The sequence below is a fragment of the Nicotiana tomentosiformis genome, chromosome 8, assembly GCF_000390325.3.
Source record: "Nicotiana tomentosiformis chromosome 8, ASM39032v3, whole genome shotgun sequence".
Lineage (NCBI taxonomy): Eukaryota > Viridiplantae > Streptophyta > Magnoliopsida > Solanales > Solanaceae > Nicotiana > Nicotiana tomentosiformis.
In genome coordinates this window covers 13,717,192-13,742,091 of record NC_090819.1, presented here as the reverse complement: position 1 = coordinate 13,742,091, position 24,900 = coordinate 13,717,192, and the positions used below count along the sequence as shown (strand labels likewise).

The following is a 24,900-nucleotide window of genomic DNA, read 5'->3' as shown; positions in this document are numbered from 1 at the left end:
ACTAGAAGACATCTCGTCTGAGATTGAATATTGGCAAAATGCCATTGTGTGCTATTTACTGGGGGCACCCCTATTTCAATGTACTCAACAACTATATATAAAGGCAATGGGGAAAACATGGTATAAATAAAGTCTCTATGTTGAAGAATGGTATTGTGCTGGTGAGGTTTGACACTGCTAATGGTAAGGATAAGGTGCTTCAAGGAGGAATCTACTATTTCGACAACAAGCATTTCATTGTAAAGGCATGGCACAAAGACATGGAATTTACAAGGGAACAGTTGTACACAGTCCCAATTTGGGTGAAACTACCAGGTTTTGACTTTAAATACTGGGGCCCTAAAGGACTCAGCAAAATAGGAAGCATGCTAGGAAAGCCTTTGATGGCTGATAAGAACACTGAAAGAAAGATTGGTATGAATTTTGCAAGACTCCTCATTGAGGTTGATGTAGACTCTCCACTACTAGAAAAGGTGGTTTTTAAAAATGAGAAAGGGGTCCTTGTGGAGCAGAGAATACAATATGATTGGAAGCCTATTTTATGCAAGCATTGCCAAAAGTATGGCCACTCTGAAGAGGAATGTAGAAGAAAGAAGCAAACATCTCCTCCTAAACAACATAAGGAAGTACCATGAGCTACTGTAAATAGCACAAATGATGGTCAGAAAACTAGACAACTGGAGGTCAATCACATTATGGAAGGAACACTAAAGTCACAAGAAGAAAGGACACAGGCACATCACAAGATGTTGTAACCAAGAAAGCACATGAAACAAATGAAGGAAGGAAAGGATCTAGTGCAACAGGATGGGTGACACCTATTAATACTAGGAAATCATATATAATCCACACGAAACAGATACAAACTACTCATAACACCTTCAATGTGTTAAGAGATGTTGGTACCAGCAACACACAACAAGGTAGTCAGTTTCAACAAGGGAGAGGCAATGCTGACACTAGCAGATCACAACAAGGTAGTCAAGTTCAACATGGGGGAGGCAATGTCCTTATTCCACATGGGAATGGATAATATACTATGCTGGAATGTTAGGGGCCTAAATGCCCCTAACAAGCAAAATGAGGTTAAACTCCTTTGTAGTAAGAAAAATATCGGCTTAGCTGGACTACTGGAGACTAAAGTAAAAGCAGAAAAATTGATGGAATAGCTAATAATATGTTTGGAGGATGGCCCTACCTCACAAATCTTGATTACCATTATAATGGTAGAGTGTTTCTAACATGGAGACCAAACTATTACCATATTAGGCAACTAATTGGAACAACACAGAGTATCACATGCTTGGTAACTGATAGTACTACTCAAATAGAGTTCCAACAGACAGCGGTATATGCAATTAATACTAAGGAAGACAGAAGAGAGCTATGACAACATTTGGAGAGCATTAAGGTGAGGATCAACCAACCATGGTTGATTCTGGGAGACATCAACTCAGTACTGCAAGCAGATAATAGAATTAGAGGAGTTCCAGTTAGCATGGGAGAGGTAATGCAATTCCAAGACTGTATTGATACTTGTGAACTAATAGAATTACCATGTGGAGGTTGTAGATACACATAGAATGACAAACATGGGGATAAAAGAATCTTCTCAAAAATTGACTGGGCTTTTGTTAATAGGGAATGGTTGGACATTATGCCAGTGGTACATGCTAACATCCTAGTGAAAGGGATAAGTGATCATTATCCTCTAAAAATAGCTAAAACTATCGGGGCATCTAAGACTAAAAGAGCATTCAAATTCTGTAATGTTTGGACTTAAAACCCTCAATTCAAGGAGACTGTTGCATATGTATGGCAACAAGATATATAGGGTTATAGTATGCTCCAAGTAGTCAAGAAGCTGAAGTTACTGAAAAAGACTTTAAAGAAGTTGAATCAACAAAATTTTAGAAATATTTTAAAGGAAGTTGAAGATGATCGAGCAGCCTTGCAACTGGCTCAGACAAAACTACATGAGAAGCCTTCAGATGTAGAACTACAAGAGCAGGAAAAGAAAATTCACCAGCAATTTAGGAAGTCTTCCTATCTTGCTGAAATATTTTTATAACAGAGGAGTAAGGCTAATTGGATCAAACTAGGTGATGACAACACCAGATATTTCTATTCAATTATAAAACACAAATGACTATAGCAGGCCATTATCCAGATTAAAGATCATACAGGGGCAGTGGTAACAGATAACACAGATATAGCTAATGTTCTGGTGGAGTATTATGAGACCATGCTGGGAAGGAGGGGAAGAAGAAAAGTAAAGGCCTTAGGAAGCTTTCTGAATAATGGACACACTCTTACAGTTGGAACTGATTAAACCTTATGAAGCTAAAGAGGTGAAATAAGCTATATAGTAGTATAGATATTAACAAAAGTCTTGGACCTGATGGTTATGGCAGTGGTTTCTATAGAGAAGCATGGAGCATAATAGGCAAAGATGTTTCCAAGCAATCCAGGAATTTTTGGAGAATGGCAAGCTATTGAGACAGATTAACTCGACAGTGATCTCCCTAATTCCTAAAGTTCCAGTCCCAGAATATGCCAACCAATTCAGACTAATAGCATACTGCAATGTGATTTATAAAGACATTTCAAAAATGATATGTATGAGACTCAAGAAAGTAATAAAAAGCCTAGTAGCAGAGAACCAGGCTGCTTTTGTTGAAGGAAGGTCCCTGATTCATAATGTCCTAATATGTCATGATTTGCTTAGACATTACAACAGAAAGACCTTCCCTAGATGCCTAATGATAATAGACCTAAGAAAGGCCTATGACATGATCAATTGGGAGTTTATTGCATAAGATCTAAGAGGTTTTGGATTCTCAGACTCCTTCACTAGACTGGTAATGACTTGTGTAACCACAACACAGTTCCAATTAGAGTTAATGGGGGAATGTTATGGGTATTTTGAAGGAAGGAAAAGACTTAGGCAAGGGGTCCTCATATCCCCATTATTATTTGTTTTGGTTATGGAATACCTTTCTAGAGTCCTAAGCAAGATGAGTTAGCTACCTGACTTTAGATTTCATCCCATGTGTAAGACTACAAAATTGACACACCTAGCTTTTGCAGACGATCTTATGATCTTCTGCAAAGGTATTGAAAAATCTATAGTTAGAGTCATGGAAGCATTTCAGCATTTCAGTGAAGTCACAAACTCACAGGATTGGAGGCAAATCAGGAGAAGTCCAACATTTTTATAGCAAGTGTTGATGAGAACACAAAATATTTCATTATCAGACAAACAGGTTTCTCCTTAGGAACCTTGTCAGTCAGGTACTTGGGTCTCCCTCTTACCTCTAGAAAATGGAATAAGATGGATTGCAAATAGCTAGTGGACAAGATCATAAGCAGAATAACTGCCTATACAAGACACTTATCATATGGTGGTAGATTGCAGGTTATTATGGCAAAATTATTTTTCATCTATAATTTCTGGACATCAGTGTTCATATTACCACAAAGTGTAGTTAAAGAGGTGGATAGAAAATGCAGGAATTTCTTATGGGGCAAAACAGATGAGACAAGGAAGATAACTCCTCTTGTAGCATCGAATAGAGTGTGTATACCAAATAGGTACGGGGGATTGAACATTAAAGGATGTTGTAAATGGAATGTTGCTTCTATAGAGAAACTACTATGGCAACTTGCCAGGAAAAAAGATATCATGTGGGTGAAGTGGATCAACAGTATCTACATGAAGGATAATGACTCTATATGGGAATATAATATATGGGAACATAATCCACCAGGGGATTGCAACTGGTATTGGAAGAAATTGAACTCTCTCAAGCTACAAATGACAGGATGGTATCAGAATAATAAGTACCTATTAACTATAACAGGAGAGTATTCAGTGTCTAGGAGTTATCAATAGATGCTGGGACCTATGGACAGAGTAAGGGAAGCTGACTTAATATGGAGTTCTGTTATGCTGCCTAAACAAAGATTTCTAGTATGGTTAGCATACCAGAATAAATTGCTAACCAAGGAGAGACTAAGTTGACTAATGATCCATGTTGATGAATATCAATGCTGCTTATGTGATCAAACACGGACAGAGACACAACTGCATCTCTTTGGCAAGTGCAACTGGATCTCAGAGCTTAGGGAAAAACTGAGCACATGGCTGGGCATCAGGATACAGGACACTGCAGCAAGTCAAGTGATCAAATGGATTAAAAAGAAGAAGTGGAGCTAGTTCCAGAAGGAAATAGTTGTAGCAATATGGGGTGCAGTGCTATATTATACTTGTCAAGCAAGGAATCGAAGGATCTTTAGGAAAGGAAATATAGATATAGATTTTGTATTTGCTCAAATAAGAAGAGAGATCACAGACAAATTAAGTATATTGCATAAGTCTAAGAGAGCTTGCAACAGTCAGTTGCTAATTCAAAAGCTATGTAACTAGTTGGATTGTTTGTATTAAGATCTAATGGTTGTGGCACTCTTCCTAGAAGGTGGCCATGACATCAGAGGCTCTTTAGGATGTAATGTTTGGATTGTTATGGTAATATTTCACATTTATTATCAAAAAAAAAAGTCTATCTTTTTTTATTAAATATTAATATGTCAAATTAATTAAGGGAAAATAAAATAAATATGAGGGGTATGTTATGAAAATAATTATATTGTGGATGTCCATTTATTACTCAGCTATAGATAATCTTCCTGAAGAAGATTATCCATTTAGTACTCTGTTGAATTTTATCTACAAGCAGCTGATGCAGGTAGGTTGCAAGCAGCTCAATCAAATGATTTGCAGCAGCTTCTTATTAAACAGACAGGTTGCAAGCAGCTCATGCAGACAGCTTACAAGCAGCTAAAGAAAAGCCTTGCAGCTGCTTCCTGAAAAGCCTTGCAGCTGCTTCCTTTCTTCTATAAATAGAGGAGTTTTCAGTTCATTATGTACATCAGTTTGAAATTGAATAATATATCAACCTCTCTCTATACTTGTCTTTGGTTTATTTACTTTATAGTCTTTATTTTATAACACGTTATCAGCACGAGACTCTGCCATTTTGAGCACTTACTTCGAATTTAATTTTTATTTCCGTGTTCATCTCCGATTTAAGGCGGCGCTCTTACGTCCGTGGTTAGATCTTGTTCATTCCTAGCATCATAAGGCATATTGTATCCTTGAGGTGGTGAGTTTTTCTTCTTGGCAGTAGTGATGTAGATATCACTTACATATGGAGTGGCCAAATTTGCGTAATTTAATTTGAGCCTTTTGCTTATATTTTAATATCTTTATCATCGCTTGCTTGGTTATATATTACGTATACAGTACCTATTTTGGTATTTATTTTTATCCTTATTATCTTAATAAAGGATTACAAAGTGGATAACATTGTTAGATCCACTTAAACTCCAGCAGAGTTTGCAAGAAATATACAACCACCAGAAGTGGTTATATTTCGTATATCTTATTGTAACTAAATTTTGTTAACCACCGGAAGTGATATATGCCTATGACTACCAGAAGTGATAATTTAGGCTTTCTATGATTACAATTAAAGATAAGCTAGAGAAATATTCTCTATATTACATGCACGCCTCGATTTGCTCCTGAAGTAGTAAATATTTTAAAAGAGGTTGAAGCATCACAATTTGATGTGATTAATGCGCGTTTAGATAATTATGTTCGATTTCCTGAAGGATGAGAATGTTTTATAAATATTAATCTATTCCCTCAAGTGAATGTGATAATATTAATAAAGTCATAAATATGAACGCGCTCTTGTTGTAAATATATTATAATTCACCTCCAAAAGAGTTAATATAATTGAGAGAATACATACTCAATATTTCGTATTTTAAATTTGCTCCTGAAGAAGTAACACAATTGAAATTTTCTCCCGAAGTAGGAGAATATTTTGAAGCAGTTTCTTTATGTGCTTAAATAAAATAATGAGCTATTTAAAGTTATTTTTGAAGCATATTTTCATTCCCTGGAGTGAATGAAAAAATACCGCAACTCACCTCTTGAAGAGGTAGAATAATAGAGGATATATATATTATTTTTGTAGCATAAAGATCATTGCCACACGTACTTGTTGTACGTAAAATATCTTGAATATTTTTATTAAGTATCATTCTAAGGCAAAAGCATTCTTGTAGAATGCTTTTTACTACAACCACATTAATATATTATGGTTAGTTATTGAGTTCCCCGAAGAAAATAACAACTCGTGTATCTTTCCTTAAAAAAATGCAATGACTATGTGGTTGCCGTATTGATATAAAATATTCAGATGTTAATGATATTTCTCCTTGAAGGAGATATTTGTCACAAAGTTAGTGGTAAAAATATTAAAATTCTTAATTTTCATCATTTAATAAATTTAGAATTGTCTTTATATTGTTAATTTAATTATGATTTTCTCTCATGATACCAGAAGTGTCTGAGAAATATTTAATAGTACAAAATGTATCAAAAACGCATGAAGAACTAACTGTTTGTCTAGAAGACACATGCCACCAATAGTGTCTGATAAATATTAGATTGTGGATAATAAATGAAGGCTCTCGAAGAGATTATATACAAATGTCATTCATATTATATGATTATGGTCAAAACATATGTTGTAGTAAACCCGAAATTTACTAATACAAATGGCTATCATATTGAGACCACAAATGATTGGAAGATTGAAAATCTTCATGTTTCCACAATCATAGGGGGTAAAATAATATGTATGTGAGACGTTACCCGCCTTATTCTTCAATTTATACTACATCATGTATCACAGTAAACCAGAAGTTTACTAATTCAAAAGCAGTCACAGTAAATCAGAAGTTTTACTGAGGCAAAAGTAGTTATTGTAAACCAGAAATTTACTGATACAAAAGAAGTCACAGTAAATCAGAAGTTTACTGATGTAAAAGTTTATGTCATAGTAAACCAGAAGTTTACTTAGAGATAGCACATGCAATGATAAACTTGAAGTTTTCATTTGCCATTTTTAAATTAGCTATTTGAGAATTCAGATAAGCATATACTGAAGAACTAGAAGATTCTTCAAGAATTCTCTTGTGTTGCTTGTTCTTATAATAAATTGATTATACCAGCTAAAGTTGGGACTAAAATCTTCGATTTCTGGAATATATAAAAGGTGAATATGGGCCCATTCACCTATCATGTGAACCACTTATATATGCATATATGAGTTGGTTACATGTGTGTTTATTGTCAACCTGCAGTTTGGCATTTGAAATTGCTTTTCTCAATTAAGAGTATAATTTTCAGATTATGAAATCAAGATAGTTTATCTTGATGATGCTGGTTTATATCCAAGCTAGTTTAGCATTGAATACCTCCTATTAATGGCTAAACTATTGCTTATGAGAACAAAGCCTCATGTGTTGGTCTAAGATTTTATAAATTGTATACAACAACACTTGTATACATCAGACCAACAAAATATGATAAGTCCTCCCCTCACAATTGGTTTAGGATTAGAAACCAAATTTTTTTACTACCTAATAACTTTTGATGTGTAATTTATGATTAATTTCTCTACCACAATGCACAAAGATATGTTTTCCAAAGAAGATTGGGGATATGAGTTAGTTTTTCTAATATTTTGGGGATGGAATAAACAGCTCAAAAATATGCTATATGAATCGAATTATCATTAATATGATCCTCACTTAGAAGATAATTCAAGTCAAATACCAGAAGCATTTGCTGATCCAAAATTAAATATCATATTTCAGCTGCAAATGCTCCTATTAAAATTAAGTCCCTGAAGGATAAAGTTTACTGCACGCATGAAGTGTAGTAAACCGATCGGTTCCAAAGTTAACAATCCTTGAAAAATAATAGGAGCAAATGATCATAATGAGGAGGAAATGAGCTCTAGAAGAGCCTACGACATAACATTTCATGAAACTCAAGAAGAAGTTCAGGCACCTGAAAATAAAGAAAGTGATGACCTATATGACTCATTTGATTAAATCTATATGAAGATCCCTAAAGGATTTAAAATGCTTGAAGCATATAGTTCAAAGTCTCGAGAAGTATACTCGATCAGATTACAAAGGTCTTTGTACGATTTAAATCAATCTGGGCGCATGTGATATATTCACCTCAGTGAATATTTGCTGAAAGAAGGTTACATAAATGATGTTATTTGTCCATGTATTTTTATAAAGAAAATGGCATCAGAATGTTATACGTGCTATTTATGTTGATGACATAAATCTTGTTGGAACTCCAGAAGATCTCCAAAAGGCAAGTGAATATCTTAAGAAAGAATTTGAGATGAAAGATCTTGAAAAGACAAAACTTTATCTTGGTGTGCGAATTGAACATTTAGCAGACGGGATCTTTATCCATCAATCTGCCTATACAGAAAGGGTCTTAAAACGCTTTTACATGGACAAAGCGCACCCATTGAGTACACCAATGGTTGTTCGATCACTTGAAGTGAATAAAGATTTGTTCCGACCTCCAAAAGAGGATGAAGAACTCCTTGGTCCCGAAGTACCCTATCTCAGTGCAATTGGTGCACTAATGTATCTTGCTAATGCTACAAGGCCTGACATAGCATTTTCTGTTAATTTACTAGCAAGATATAGTTCTTTTCCTACACAGAGATATTGGAACGAGATTAAGCATATATTACGATATTTAAAGGGAACTCTTGATATGGGTTTATTTTATGCTAACAAAGAGAGTGCAGATCTTGTTGGTTATGCAGATGCAGGTTATTTATCTGATCCTCATAAAGTTAGATCTCAAATCGGTTACGTTTTTACATGTGGAGGTACTATCATATAATGGTGCTCCACAAAGCAATCTATTGTTGCTACTTCTTCAAATCATGCTGAAATAATAGCTATTCATGAAGCAAGTAGGGAATGTGTATGGTTGAGATCAATAATTCATTTTATTCGAGAAAAATATGGTTTGGAATGTGAGAAAAGACCCACAGTTTTATACGAAGACAATGCTGCATGCATAACCCAATTGAAGGGAGGATTTATAAAAGGAGATAGAACGAAGCACATTTCACTAAAATTCTTTTACACATACGATTTTCAGAAAAATAGTGACATTGATGTGCAACAAATCCGTTCAAGTGACAATCCGGCAGATTTATTCACTAAATCTTTATCAACTTCAACTTTTGAGAAGATGGTATACAAGATTGGAATGCAGAGACTTAAATATTTGAAACAAGGCTTTCATCAGGGGGAGTAAAATACGCGATGTACTCTTTTTCCTTAATAAGGTTTTTTCCTCTAGGGTTTTTCTTATAAGGTTTTTAATGAGACAGCTAGCAATGCGTATTACTAAATATGTGTACTCTTTTTCCTTCACTAGAATTTTTTCCCACATGATTTTTTCCTAGTAAGGTTTTAATGAGGCACATTATCTATTAATGAACAACCAAGGGGGAGTGTTATGAAAATAATTATATTGTGGATGTCCATTTATTACTCCGCTATAGATAATCTTCCTGAAGAAGATTATCCATTTAGTATTCTGTTGAATTTTATCTACAAGCAGCTGATGCAGGCAGGTTACAAACAGCTCAATGAAATGATTTGCAATAGCTTCTTATTAAACAGACAGGTTGCAAGCAACTCATGCAGACAGCTTACAAGCAGCTAAAGAAAAGCCTTGCAGCTGCTTCCTGAAAAGCCTCGCGGCTGCTTCCTTTCTTCTATAAATAGAGGAGTTTTCAGTTCATTATATACATCAGTTTGAAATTGAATAATATATCAACATCTCTCTATACTTGTTTTCGATTTATTTACTTTATAACAGAGTATAACTTTTATCCATTGTTGTCTTAAATTGTTTTTTCAAAAGACTGTTCAAATCTAATTTTCTGAAACAGTAAACCAAAATCAAATCTATTAAATGTCTGAAAAACTAAACAAAAATCAAATCTTAAAGCTTTTGAAAGATGGTGTACTTTTTGATAAACCCAATTCAAACTTATTATCCAATTTAACTATGAAAAATGCTATCATCAATTAGAAGATTGTCCATGTCAATGTCCATATCATCAATTTCCTCTTTAACCCTCTATTCATTTCAATCTCCAAATTCACTTCGCAAATTAATCATGGATTCATCATCTTCAACAAACCACAGCTTTAATAATACTTCTCAAAAAAGACTATTAGCCTTAGCTCAACAATTGCGTCTTTACAAACCCCCACCTCCTCAATTTGACACTGATTTTGAGGAGAAAAAATTGGAAGAGAGTGCAGGGAAAGTTGTTTCTCAATTGGGTTTTCAAGAATCAGTGACCCCAATTTCTGCTGTGCAAACTGAAAGATTTAAACCTAAAAGAGCTGCTGTTTTGATCTGTCTTTTTGAAGGGGATGCTGATGGGGAATTAAGAGTTATTCTCACTAAGAGATCTTCTAAGCTCTCTACTCACTCTGGTCAGTGAACTTTAGATCCTGTTTTATTTTTTATGGCTCACTTTCCTTTTTAGTTAATGGCACCTTTTTATATTTAGAAATAATTTAATTTTAAACTTCATGATGATTTATTTGGCATATCTTCCGGTTTAATTTGTCCAAAAGAATGGCATATTTCTATACTCAGAACTAATTTAATTTAAATTTTTATTTTACACTTAATAAGATGATTTATGTGGCACATTTTCATTTTTAGTTTGTCCAAAAAGAATAACACATATGGATGGATATTCAGAAACAATTTAACTTTAAACTTCTTATTTTACCTTTAGTGAGGTAGATTTATATCCATATAAATGTTTGTGACTTGTTCTATACCACAAGTTTCGAAGTCTTTCTTTCTTAAACTTCATGCCTAGCCAAAGCCATTGTTCTGAAACATTTTGGCTGGAGCTGAGAGGAGGGATTATGGTGGTTGATTGATCATCATAGTGTGTGTGTGTGTGTGTGTGTGTGTGTGTGGGGGGGGGGGGGGGGGGGCAGATTATATGCAGAAACCCATAATTTACGTCAAAGGACATATCTTTTAGTATTGGAATGAAATGAGTCTGAATAGAACGGTTTGGATATAGAGGCCGAGGATTCATATGGCCGACAGACTCCAAATAATTGTTGGGATTGAGATGTAGTTGGTTGGTTGTTTTGATATATGGTTGTGATTTGATGCATGCAAGACAGCAAGAGGTATGCGGTTTACATGTCGATGATGATAGTGTGACTTGATGTATGTTTGGAATTTATCCAGCACAGTGAATTTTGCTCAGCTATAATGTAAAATTGCCTAGCGTATGGAAAATTCTTGTGTTGGTTTGCATGATAAAATAGTAAGTCTTAAAATATAACCAGTTTTCTTTTGGATTTATAAGAGGATTGTAGTCCACCATTGGTAATCAAGATTGGTACGTGTCCCACATTGGTTGAGGAAACAAAGATGTTGTCTCCTTAAATAGTCTTGGGGCAACCTTCGCCTCATGAGCTAGCTTTTTGGGTTGAGTTAGGTCAAGATCCATTTACTTAACATGTAGTAGAGCCAGATCCATTCATATTCTTGGTTTCCCAATATTGGTCCCCATGTTATGTTATCTGCGATCGAGATATCTAGGCTTGGTCGTGCGGGAGGTGTTAAATGTCCTTTATCGGTTTACAAAATGGGTTGTTGTCTCTTTATATGATCTTGGGTAACCCTCAACTCATGAGCTAGCTTTTTGAGTTGTGTTCTGCACATATTCCATTTTTTAACAAAGACTTTTAGTCTATCCAATATCCTTGTTTTCATCCAGTTGGCTCCACGTGTTAAATTGATTGTAAAACTAAGTTGACATAATTGTGTAATAGTTTTTTTGTTTTCTCTAGAGATTGTGGTTCGATGCTTCTGATAACCATTTTGATACAGATGCGTTGCTGCTGAAATGTTGTTATTTGGATGTTTAGGCAATTTACTATCTTTCTTGTGATTGATAGTTTGCGGCTTGCAAATTTTGCCTAATTGATTCATACTACTGTTTATTCAAGATATTGATTTTCTATAATCTTGTTACCAAATTGCTTAAAGTATTTTAACTTAACATTTGCTGTTATTTATACTATTCTCTCCGGCATAATATAGTGCTAGGTTAGCTGATTTGAACTAAAAAGTCATTCACGCAGGTGAAGTTGCATTACCTGGAGGGAAAGCTGAAGAGGGAGATGCAAGTGATGCTGACACTGCAACCAGAGAAGCAAAGGAGGAGATAGGATTAGATCCTTCATTGGTTAATATCGTGACTTGCCTCGAGCCATTCTTGTCTAAGGTATGTGGTTATCATCTAGCCTATAAAGAAACTTCGGGTGGATGTCATCATAGTATTGGTTGAAACAAAACTTGTTTCCTAATAAACTTGCTGAATTATTAGCTGAGCTTTCTAGTAGAGCGCACAAATGCAGGGTAAGGCTGCGTACAGTAGCTTAGTGCACCGGGCTGCCCTTTCTAGTAGAGTGAAAATTTTCTTGTCTGCGTAAATGATCAGAGAAATGTATCTGGAATGTAATGGTGAATCTGCTGAGAAAATCTTCTCTGTTTCTGTGCTAGTCAGTTGATGAATTTAATATGGAGAACACCTTTCATAAGGCTCAACTTGATGTTTTAGTTTTTCTTTAATTATTTCTTCAAGAACAACTAAGCCTCAGTCCGAAACAAGTTGGGATTGGCAATATGAATTCTCAATGACTACGTTCCCCGTTTAAATTCATGTCAGACCAACACCATACAAAATAAAAAACAAAAATGGGAAGTACTGGAAGCTCTTTATATTTCCTACTGGCATAATTTATTACTATTTCTTCAACAAGATTAAAATTCATTTAGGGTTTCTTCCAAGCAGTAGTTGTGCTCTGCTGACAGTGTACAATCCATTTAGCCTTAGGCCCCAAGTTTGTGTACTGTTTAAATGCTTGTTCTTTCCTTCTCCATCGTAGTGTACGATCTCCTGCAAATCTTTTATAGTGCTGGTTATCTCAGAAGTTCACTTTATATTAATACATCAACGTAAGAATGATTTACTCTCCTTGCTCCTTGTCTCTTATCCCTATCTGGGAAGGAGTCCTTGTTTGGTTGGGAGGAGGGCTAAGGGAGACAAATAAGAGAAAATGGTTTATGGAAAATGTGATACATTATAAATGCAAAGAAACACGAAGAAAATTCACTAGTCACAAGTTGATAATTTCACATTATTGGCTGAACATGGATCTGGATAAGCCTTTTAAACGAGTTATTGAAATGTTTTATCAAAAAAATGAAAAATGCCTGCTCACTATTTCTATGTCCAACTTAAAATTCATTGTGACCTATGTTTTGTCAAAATTATGGATCTCTTAGTGTCTGAAAAGAGCAGCATTGCAGTTAATGTACATTAAACAGAAAAACATTGCACGTACTTTACTAGTGTTACACTAATACTTGGTTTAAGTTTTGGTGCACTTTTGCACATATCTTTGGCATTTCTGTCGCATTTGTAGTTTTTGTAGTGTTAAGAGTATTAAGGTGCTGATTTTGATGTTTTTGGCTTAGTTAATATACGGCAAATATTTGAGCTGTGTGTTGCATTGAACAGAACACAATTGTTTTCTCCTCCCAAAGCGAGTTGGCATTTTTACCATTTAGCAGTGAAATTAATCAATTTTTGGAGTAAATTAGAACACTGGATAAACTTACGGATTCCGAAACTGCTTAAAGGATTACGAACCTCAGAATCTAGACTTGCAAGAGTATCAATAACAGAATTTCGAATATTCTATTAAAGAAATTGAATATTGCTGTTGGATTAGAACTGAAAATAAGAAATGTTAATCGTCTTAGGATGGAGTGAGTTAGTGGAGGTGATCACTGACGATATCTTCATCGAAGCATTACACCATTTTCTAGTAAACTTTTGAAATGTCAACCATTTCCTTACAATGGAAAATATTCTTTTACTCGTATAACTAATTACATTTTCATTCATTTAAATCTGTGCATGATTGAGAAGCTACCTTACCAGTCTATGGGATATTATCAAAAATTACAAACAACCTAGCTTGCGCGCACCTCGGCTATTTCACTAGTTACATGTTACCTTCCACCAACATAGGTACTGAGTAACTCTGCCACCTAGGCTTAAACAAATGGAAAGAAATCACCTAATGTTTTCTTTATCTCCGTTGAGATGTGACCATTTTGTCCAACCATAAAACAGACAAAGGCGTAAGCCACGTGTATCATAAGATAAAAAGAGATAATCAATGTCCACTCATGGTATATGCTATGATTTTACGTGGAAATGACACCAGGTAGCCACTCTACAAGGCTGCTATTTAGGAATTAGCCAGTGCGTCCTGAATTTTAGTTTTTCAGTTCAATTTTTCAGGACAAAAGTGTCCTAAAGTTAAGATTTTTAGTTTAAATTTTTAAGATAAAATAAGTACTGCCTAATCTCTAAATAGCATCCCTGAAAATGGCTATTTGTGCACTTGCCCCTGATTTTAGATCTAGTGGAGGGTACAGTTGCACACTTGGTTGATTAGACTGTAAACCTATCATCTGCTAGTAAGGCCTTCCATTTTATTTTCCTCCAATTTGAGTAGCCTTCCATCATCAATCCACCATATGAAATAAAGAGAAACAGTATCTATATAAAAAAAGGAAAATGTTAAAGAAATAAATAGAGGTTAAAAAAGAATTGCTAATAATGGCAAATAAAATGAAATTCCTCTTATTTACATGGCATGCCATATCGACTAAGCAAAGACAATAATGCATTTTAGGATGTAAGAATTAGTTGGTTATCTTATATTTGGTTGAACTCATTGTCGCATCATCCTGGAAGTCTTTGGCGGATCTGGTTTCAGATTTCTTTGTTGTTAGCTCATCCATTTTATTCAAGTTTTTACCAAGTTTGTCTTGTCTAAAACTTGTTGCTGCTAAATTTTTTGCATTTAAACAGCTGTGAACCCGAAGTCCGAAGGGGAGCCTTGGCGTAACTGGTAAAGTTGTTGTCATGTGACCAGGAGGTCACGGGTTCGAGCCGTAGAAACAGCCTCTTGCAGAAATGCAGGGTAAGACTGCGTATAATAGAACCTTGTGGTCCGGTACTTCCCCGGACCCCGCGCATAGTGAGAGCTTAGTGCACCGGGCTGCCTTTTGTTTTTTACACAGCTGTGAACCCGAAATTTGAATCCTGATAAGTGTCAGTATAATGGAGAAATCATTTAACTAGCAACGGAACAATCCCTTTGTACTTTTTGGTTGCGTGTGTATTTCTCATACATTTGTTATTTTTGCAGCATCTTCTTAGAGTGATTCCTGTAATTGGGATTCTCTCCAATAAAAAAGAATTCAATCCCACTCCTAATATTGCTGAAGTAGAAGCAGTTTTTGATGTCCCATTGGAGATGTTTCTCAAGGTTTGTACTTTCCTTCGACAAGTGACGAATACATTTCTTCCATTTCTTGGATACTTACGCGAAATATCTTTATTCAGGACGAGAATAGGAGATCAGAAGAAAGAGAATGGATGGGAGAAAAGTATCTGATTCATTTGTTCGACTACGAGTTGGAAAACAAGAAATATTTGATCTGGGGTCTAACTGCTGGGATTTTGATTAGAGCAGCATCAGTTGTGTATCAGAGAGCACCTGCATTCTTGGAACAAAATCCTAAATTCAAGCTCCCTAGAGTGGTGGACAAAGATACTACAATGAATTAACTTTGATCTTTGTAATTCTTGTATAATCCAGCTTGTGTAATAAATTAATTAAATGGACATAGTGGAGTATTATTATGTATTTTTCAAACATCTGATGTAGTGACAAAATTTAAGACCACAAATAATAAATTTTTACATCATTTTTTTAAAAATACCTTCCTCACAGATAAGTCCTTGACAAGGGGGTTAACACTAGGAATGGATTCTCTCTCTCTCTCTCTCTCTCTAACTGCCTGCTTTTCCTGTAGGATTTCTCCTGACTGGAATTAATGTTTTTTTTCCATGTGATGTTCAGGAATGGCGATGAGATAGCAGTGGTAAAGCTAAGAGTTTATCTTTCTTATCTGGGTTAATGAAAGAAAGATGGCTACTGGCTAGTTGAAGCACTTGGTTACTGATTTAGAGCTAGGACTAGATTTTATAATACCATCTGATGTATTCATGTTGTGTTTCAATAAGATCCAGAAATCTAAAAATACATACTTCCTATCTTTAGCAATTTTGAAGATACTTACTTGAATGGTCGCCTTGAGTCGAGGGTCTGTTGAAAATAGCCTCTCTACCTCTACAAGAGTAGGGGTAACGTTTGCATACACACTATCCTCCTCAGAACTCACTATATGAGATTATATTGGATATGTTATTGTTGTTGTTGTTGGTACTTGAATGGTCGATGTGCGCACAAGGTGGTGGTTCGAACACTACCGTCCTAAAAAGCAATTATGGGGCTGTTGAACTAGCGACAATTAATTAAGATAGGTAACTAATTATAATGCCAGTGGTTGAAGTAGGCAGTAGATTAATTGTTGGCTTCTTTATTGCCTATTGATTTATTAACCTTATTTTATACCCTATATAAAGTTGGTGTAAAGGCTTTGAGAACTTTAGGGATAATTGGAAAAACTAAATGAGAAAGTTACAAGATGGATTGAAAATTGCTTTCATTTCTGGTAAGGCTGCCTTGGTCCGAAAGGAGTTGTCAGCCAGCCAAGAAAGAACTGCATCTGTTATCACCTCAACAACAACGACCCAGTAAAATTTCACAAGTGGGTCTGTGGAGGGTAGTGTGTACGCAAACCTTACCCCTATCCCGAATGAGTAGAGAGGCTGTTTCCGAAAGACTCTCTACTCAAGAAGACGAAAAAGACGGGAAAGAACAATATATTAGTACCATCAAACAGAAATCAAAGAAATAATAACAGCATCATAGGAACTAGAAAATAGTTGGAATGCAATAACAAAACCAGAAAATAAGCCTCGATGCTATGAAAAACAGAAGGATAGTGTGAACACAACATAAACCACTATCAGTCTATGGCCACCCCTATCGAACTAACCTCACCCCCGAATTCAACTACGTCCTAACCTACAACCCTAATGCTCGACCTCCAAACTTCCTTATCAAGGGCCATGTCCAAGAAAATCTGCAGCAACGCCATGTCCTGTCTGATCACCTCTCCCCGATACTTCTTAGGTCGCCCTCTACCTCTTCTCATTCCCGCCAAAGCCAAACTCTCGCACCTCCTCACCAGAGCATCAGGGCTCCTCCTCCACACGTGCCCGAACCATCTGAGCCTCACTTCCCGCATCTTGTCATCCATAGGAGCCACACTCACCTTCTCCCGAATAACTTCATTCCTAATCTTATCCATCCTAGTATGCCCGCACATCCACCTCAACATCCTCATTTCTGCCACTTTCATTTTCTGGATATAAGAGTTCTTAACTGGCCAACACTCTACCCCATACAACATGGCCAGTCTAACCACAACTCTATAGAACTTACCTTTAAGTAACGGTACCACTCTCTTGTCACACAGGACTCCTGATGCTAACCTCCATTTTATCCACCCTACTCCTATATGGTTTGTGACGTCCTCATCACATCTCTCTGTCCCTCTGGATAATGGACCCTAGGTACTTAAAACTACGTCTCTTAAGGATGACCTGTGATCCAAGCCTCACGTCTATGCCCACTTCCCCCGACTCGGCGCTGAACTTGCACTCCAGATATTCTGTCTTAGTCTTGCTCAACTTAAAACCCTTAGATTCAAGGGTATATCTCCAAACCTCCAGCCTATCGTTAACACCGCCTCGTGTCTCATCAATCAGAACTATGTCGTCAGTGAATAACATATACCATGGCACCTCCCCTTGAATATGGTATGCCAATGCGTCCATCACCAGGGCAAATAAGAACGGGTTGAGCGCAGATCCTTGATGTAACCCCATAACAACCGAAAAATGCTCTGAGTCGCCTCTGACTGTCCTAACCCGAGTCTTAGCTCCATCATACATGTCCTTGATCGTTCTAATGTAAGCTACCGGCACACCTTTTGCCTCTAGGCATCTCCAGAGAACCTCCCTAGGGACCTTGTCATATGCTTTCTCCAAGTCAATAAACGCCATTTGCAGATCCTTCTTCCTATCCCTGTACTGTTCTATCAACCTCCTAATAAGGTGGATAGCTTCCGTAGTCGAACGACCCGATATGAATCGAAACTGGTTGTCAGATATAGACACAGTCCTCCTCACCCTTACTTCCACCATCATCTCCCAAACTTTTATGATATGACTAAGTAACTTGATACTCCTATAGTTGTTACAACACTGGATATCACCTTCGTTCTTGTACAACGATACCACCGTACTCCACTTCCACTCCTCCGGCATCCTCTTTGTTCTGAAAATAACATTAAACAGCCTAGTCAGTCGCATCTGTTATCACCTCATGGGAAAAAAAAGCTTTTAAAATGATGCAAAAACTTGCCAAGTTAATTATGTTTGTAGTAGTTGCTTTTTTTTTCTATGTTATTGCAGACAAGTTGATGTCTATCTTTTTCTTTTCCTTCACGTAGTTAATAGATGAGTAGCAAAGGTTCAATTGGATTTGAACACATAACATTACGCTTCACATTGTGACAAATTATTGATCACTAGGCTTTAGACACGGATATATATTGTATTCAGAAGCAGATTCAAAATTTAAAGTTTATGGGTTCCTATAAGAACACCATAAGTTAATATACAAGTAATAATTTGGTTTACAATCAGATATACGAAGTTCTTATTAACCCATAGCTTGTGCTCTGGATTCGTCACTGATTGTGTTCCATTTAACAACTTCTAAGGGAGATATGAACATCTACTAGGTCGCGAAAAAGTCTAATTTTGGATCTATCCACAGTCCAACTAGGGCAATCAAGTGCATGATAAATATCTTTTCTTTATTACTTACCTATGGTTAATTTATATTCTTATAATCTCAACATATCACTTAACCATAGTTAGTTAACATGATTTGGTGCATGCACTTATTTTAATAACTATAAAATTACTCAAACTAGGTTCTCATTTCTTTCTCAATATTGCAAAACAAAAGAGAATTTGAATCTTGAATTCTCCGCTACGTCGAAATCTTCCAAGATGCTTCAAAATCAATCACAAGTTAATCATTTCGAGCTGCCACATTTTTTCGTTCTTGAAATGTTTTATTTTTATAAACCTATCATATAATCACCTCTAAATTTTCTAAGTTTGGCATAAGAAAGCAACTTTTGCCATAAAAATCACCTCTCTGGTTTTTTGTGATGTTGGTGCCTTGATAAGATCAATGTTATATTACTGAGACATATCGGATATGGATACACGTATATACCAGTATGTTTTGTTATTGGTAAAATTTTAACGTACTCGAAAAAATATCGTATGAAGTACTTCCATTCATATCACAATTTTCATCACCGAAATGGTTGAGATTATCATCTTTGATCATGAATTCGAGCATCGAAGTGGAATCTTTTTCTATAAGAAACATTTTACCCCTTAATATATCTATTTGGCGCAAAAATTGATCAAAACCGGATGTTGATACCAGATGATTAAACTGTGGAAAAAAGAATACTCGTCACACAAGTACATCTAGTCAAAAAAATACACCTTCGTCTAGTCATCGAAATGTACCTTTCTATCAATGGCGAAATCAGAAAATTCAATAAGGGTTTGAACACCCTTTACCAGTGGGCTATGCAAAGGTGTTCAAAGTCTATTTTTAATCAATAACAAGTAATATTTTACCTTATACGTAGTATAATTTTTCGACGAAATATTGTGTTGACCACCCTTGGCCAATATAGCTTTGCCCCTACTTCTGATGAAACAAAATCTAGTCATCGATAAATATAAATGCATGGTATTAGCCAAAAAAAAAAAAAAAAAATCTAGTCATCGAAATGGAAAAAGAATTAAAAAAAAATATGGAAAACGAAAGGGATGAATTGGACAGATCATGACAAGGTGTACAATATTTATTAGACGACAAAATTGACCAGCAAGGCATATATATATATAATATGGAGTAACAAATTATTAAGAAGCAACCCCCAAAAATCCAGGACCCAATTAGACTTGTTAAAGCTTTAGCAAAATCTCAAATCTCCTTTCTCTTTCTCAATACCTATGGCATCTAAAAACTTTCACAGATCAGACAGTCTCATTAAATTAGCTGAAAGGCTTCAACTTTATAATCCTAATAATCACCCTTTGAATAATACCCACATTCAAAATCAAAGTCCAAGAATTCAAGAATGTACAGTAAATGAGGTTGTTTCCAAAGACCAAGAATTGAAATCAGAATTTGGGACAGACCCAATAGATAATAATTCAAGAAGATCTAAATCCAATAGGGCTGCAGTTTTGGTATGTCTATTTGAAGACCAAAAAGGCTATCTTCGTGTAATTCTCACTAAAAGAGCTTCCACTCTGTCTACACATTCTGGTAACTATTTGATTGCCCAAATTTTTGACAAAATTATTACCTTTTTGTTCCATTTTTTATGTCATTCTATCCTTTTTAGTCTGTTAAAAAATGAATGACCTTAGGAAACTTGTCAGCTTTAAACTTTACATCTTGTAGCCATAAAACCACAGGTTCAAAAACTCTTCAACTTCTAACTTTGTATTTTAACTATTTTACTGTATTGTGTCCTATAAAATCACAAGTTCTAATTATATTTCAGTAGTCCATCTGTCTTAATTTATGTGACACTATTTGTGTATCGAGAGTTAATTTGATTAAAGCTAAATTGTATTAGATCACAATATTTGAAAATTAAAATTAAAATATTCAAAAACTATCTTGAATACACGAAAAATACTATAAGTTCAATTTTTCACCGACGTGTGATGGAAAAATACATTTAAAATGTTGGTTCACGTAGTTTGAATTTAGAGAAACGAAAAATATCTCATAAATTGGGACACAGGGAGTATGCGTCAAAAGTGTCATTTTTTCTATTCTTCAACTTTAATCTTTATATTTTTCCTATTTTACTGTAAGAATATGTCCTTATAGCCATAAAGCCACAAGTTCTAAAGGTATTTTAGGCTGTGTCAAGAGTGTTATTTTCTTTTCTTTTTTATTAAAATTTTGTATCCAGTCAAACACCATCATAGATGTCGGATAAATCTGTTCACCAAAGCCAGAGTATTGATTCTAATTTTTGGATAAAATGTATTCTACAAGCCATTAATTATCTCAATGTGTTGTTTTTAGGTGAAGTTGCTTTGCCTGGTGGGAAAGTAGAAGAAGGTGATGGCAATGACATTGAAACAGCATTGAGAGAGGCTGAGGAGGAGATTGGATTGGACCGTTCACTTGTTGATGTCGTCGCTGTTCTTGAATCCTTTACCACCAAGGTAATGCATCTGTCTTCATTAGCTTCATTTAATTCTTGAGAGCATTATAAGGTGAAGCTATCAATTCCTTTCACAGATCTTATATATATAGTGGTTAAATGGTACTAACTCATTAGTTCTTGAGAGCATTGTGCAATATTAGACATGACATGCATATTATTTTTATGATGGTGGTGTTGTGGATCAGCTTCCGTGTATCCTGACTATTACATCAGTTACTTGCTACCCTCCACCAGCACATTTGTCGGGTGACTGTGCTTAAACAGATGGAATGAAATCATCCAGTGTTTTTTGCCAAGGCTGGAATTTGAGTCTGAGAGCTCATGTTTCTCCTCCAACTTCATTTGATCGCTAAGCCACACCCTTGGGTGCCATGACAAGAATATTGCTTACCCGAAAACCCAAAAGGATTATTGAAACTCCACACTACAGAAACTTGAAGATGTATTTTGTATAAAGTCCTTAACTGTCACACAACCATCATTACATTGTAAATTGTCAAAACAATGTCTTTGTTTACTTTGATAGAAGAAAATATGTTTTCAACTGAAGGATGGTTTGTGAGCACTCACATTAAACAGGAGGAGCGATGGTTGTATAAGAAAAGTTATTTTAGCAGAATGTTTCTACTCAATTTTATTAAGTTCTATTTGGAGTAGTTTTCTTGATCTGGTATCGTTGGAGCTTATGATCAATGCTTAGCTGGTATCAAGGAACAATTATAGGTAGCAAATTCCGAATGAAAGCTATTTAGCCTTCTTCATTTCTATACTTCTAGCCTTAATGTAATAAAAGTACTATGATTTGGGCATCTGCAATTGGCATTTATTTTCTTTTTCAGAAGGGAATTACAGTGGTTCCAGTTGTTGGTATACTTTGGGACCGGAACGCATTCAAGCCAGTTATAAATACTGCAGAAGTGGCAGCAATATTTGATGCACCTTTAGAGATGTTTCTTAAGGTTAGTAAGTCTAAAAACTCCCTTTTACTTTACAGATTTCATCTTCAGTTGTTCTTACCAACATATTGGTTAATATTAGGATGAAAATCGAAGAGAACAAGAGCTTGAATACATGGGAGATGAATACGTACTTCATTTCTTTGATCATGAAACAAAGAATGAGAAGTATATAATATGGGCTCTAACTGCTGGAATTTTGATTAAAGCCGCATCAGTTGTGTACCAGCGCCCCCCTGATTTTCAAGAACGACGGCCTAGTTTTTGGCATAGAAGTCGCCAATAAACATGTTATTGCCAAATCTCTCCCGAAACCTTTGCCCTTTTAATCTTGAACACAAAGGATGGTTCCTTCAAAATGAAGTGAAGCAAATTACAAATACATGTATCCTACTATAGCCGAAAGAAAGCCTTGCGTAACTGGTAAAGTTATTGTCATGTGACCGGGAGGTTACGGAACAGCCTCTAGCAGAAATGCAGGATAAGACTGCGTACAATAGACCTTTGTTGTCCGATCATTCCCCAGACCACACGCATAGCGAGAGCTTAATTTACTGGGCTGCCCTTTTCTACTATAGCCATTGCTTTCAGTGTAACAGCTCTTAGCATAATAGCAAGATTGATAGTGGAAAGTATAATATGTTATGCAATGGTTCCGCATTTCCCTAGAAATACTTTTGTATTAGTTGCTCAGTGTTATTTATCAACGCTTATTTATCAAAAGGAAACACACTTTCCTTTTGATGTTGTTAGGATCGGAAATCCGGGTAGTGCGAAATTTAGCCAAACAACGGTATAATGACAATAACAAAGACAATGGAAGTTGATAACAACGACAATTAAAGTAGATAAAGAAGACACAAATTTAACGTGGTTCGGTCAAAGTGACCAACGTCCACAAGCGGAGAGGGCAATTTACTATAACAATAAGAGTATAAAAGAGAGTATAAAATTAAAGTAAATACTCTAATTAATTCCAAATACCCTAAGGGAATAACCTCACAAGATCACTCCAAAGAAAAGGTTGACACAAGTGCTTCCCAACACTAACTCTCATACAAAATACTCTTAATAAAGGAAGAAAGGAAGAAACAAGAAATGAAGACTCAAGTCTTGTTGGTATGTTTTCAAATGAGTAGAGAGTCCTCGTTATATAAGAAGAGAAGAAAGAAATGCTTGGCTAACAATTGGCCACATCCTCTCAAAATACAAGGCTATTTATTTGGCCAACAAGGCCTTAAATAAAAGGCTCCAAATGTGCCAACAAGGCTCACAAATAAAAGGCCTAAAAATAAGGCACCTTTTACAAATCTCCACCTTGGCCTAATTTTGGCTGATATAGTAAATTTGTTTCACCTTCTCCGCAAAAGCCCCAATGGGCATATGTCAAAATTTAATGCCATCAAAATCAGACAAGTTGTCTGATACCGAAACTGCAGTAGGGCCTATAACAGTGGATCCCAATAAAGTATACAACGAACCAGATCTGTGTGCTTTCATGATCACAAGAGCATCTTGAAAAACTTTTAAAACTCCACCTCCACTAGTGAATTTGTACCTAAGGGATTCTAAAGTGCCCAAAGATATGAGATTTTTCTTCAACTCAGGAACATATCTAACATCGGTGAGAGTTCTCACCACATCATCATGCATTCTGAACCGAATTGTACCTTTGCCAATAACGTTGCAAGTAACATTGTTACCCAGTTGGACAACTTCACCTGTAACTGAATCATATGTAGAAAACAAGTCCCTGCTAGGACGCATATGATATGAACAATCGGAATCTAAAATCCACTCATTGTCTAATCTGAAACTAGTTTCAGTTGCTAAGAATATAGTTCCCTCAATCTCATCAGTTGCTACACTAGCTTCGGCGGTGTCAGTATTTTTGTGCTCATTTTTTATTTCTTTATGCTTTTCTTTATATTTCAGTTTATAGCATTAAGAGATATTGTGATCTTTCTTATGACAATAGCGACACTGTAAATTATTGTATCTGGATATGGAGTCGGATTTGCCCCTAACAAACAAGCCAACTTCTGCTTGAGTTCCACTAGTTTCCCCAGTAATATCACTATCTATCCGTTCTTTTGATTTTAAAATAGATTTAATATCCTTATAAGAGATATTATCCTTTGCATAAAGCATAGTATCTCTTATATGCTTAAAAGATGGGGGTAGAGAACAAAGCAGTAACACGGCTTGATCCTCATCTTTAATTTCAGCATCTATATTACTCAAATCCATAAGAATGGAATCAAATGTATCAAGATGAGAGAGAATAGAGGTACCTTCACCCATACGAATTGTATAAAGCTTCTACTTCAGGTAAAGTCTATTTTTCACCGTCCTCTTCATATATAAGATTTTTAATTTTTCCCACATGCCTTTGGCTGTGGTTTCTACAGAAACTTCACGTAAAACCTCATTTGAGAGATTTAAAATGATACATGCTTTTGCCCTTTTGTCTATGACTACAAACTCCTCATCCGTCATTTTATCCGGCTTCTTCTCCTTTCCTTGTAACGCCAAGTCTAAGCCATCCTGAATTAGGATAGC

General features: G+C 35.6%; 3 protein-coding genes across 3 annotated transcripts; 2 read left to right on the top strand and 1 right to left on the bottom strand.

Moving 5' to 3' along the window:
* Positions 1-9,908: 9,908 nt before the first annotated feature.
* Positions 9,909-15,835, top strand: LOC104089101 (nudix hydrolase 15, mitochondrial). The gene is made up of 4 exons (XM_009593920.3): positions 9,909-10,425; positions 12,112-12,254; positions 15,262-15,381; positions 15,459-15,835. The coding sequence occupies exons 1-4, from the start codon at positions 9,996-9,998 to the stop codon at positions 15,681-15,683; spliced, it is 918 nt and encodes a 305-aa protein (XP_009592215.1). The 5' UTR covers positions 9,909-9,995; the 3' UTR covers positions 15,684-15,835.
* Positions 15,836-17,044: 1,209 nt separating this feature from the next.
* Positions 17,045-17,386, bottom strand: LOC138897083 (uncharacterized). Its single transcript, XM_070183038.1, has one exon. It carries the CDS (start codon positions 17,384-17,386, stop codon positions 17,045-17,047), a length of 342 nt encoding a protein of 113 aa, XP_070039139.1.
* Positions 17,387-20,055: 2,669 nt separating this feature from the next.
* LOC104089102 (nudix hydrolase 11-like) lies at positions 20,056-22,988 on the top strand. The gene is made up of 4 exons (XM_009593921.4): positions 20,056-20,460; positions 21,238-21,380; positions 22,222-22,341; positions 22,421-22,988. Exons 1-4 carry the CDS (start codon positions 20,142-20,144, stop codon positions 22,622-22,624), a joined length of 786 nt encoding a protein of 261 aa, XP_009592216.1. The 5' UTR covers positions 20,056-20,141; the 3' UTR covers positions 22,625-22,988.
* The last annotated feature ends 1,912 nt before the right edge of the window (positions 22,989-24,900 follow it).

Coding starts and splice junctions, on each gene's coding strand:
- LOC104089102 (XM_009593921.4), top strand. CDS start 20,142: ATGGCATCTAAAAACTTTCACAGATCAGACAGTCTCATTAAATTAGCT. Junction 20,461..21,237: donor CACTCTGTCTACACATTCTG/GTAACTATTTGA, acceptor TGTTGTTTTTAG/GTGAAGTTGCTTTGCCTGGT. Junction 22,342..22,420: donor CTTTAGAGATGTTTCTTAAG/GTTAGTAAGTCT, acceptor GGTTAATATTAG/GATGAAAATCGAAGAGAACA.
- LOC104089101 (XM_009593920.3), top strand. CDS start 9,996: ATGCTATCATCAATTAGAAGATTGTCCATGTCAATGTCCATATCATCA. Junction 10,426..12,111: donor TAAGCTCTCTACTCACTCTG/GTCAGTGAACTT, acceptor TCATTCACGCAG/GTGAAGTTGCATTACCTGGA. Junction 12,255..15,261: donor TCGAGCCATTCTTGTCTAAG/GTATGTGGTTAT, acceptor TTATTTTTGCAG/CATCTTCTTAGAGTGATTCC.
- LOC138897083 (XM_070183038.1), bottom strand. CDS start 17,386: ATGAAAGTGGCAGAAATGAGGATGTTGAGGTGGATGTGCGGGCATACT.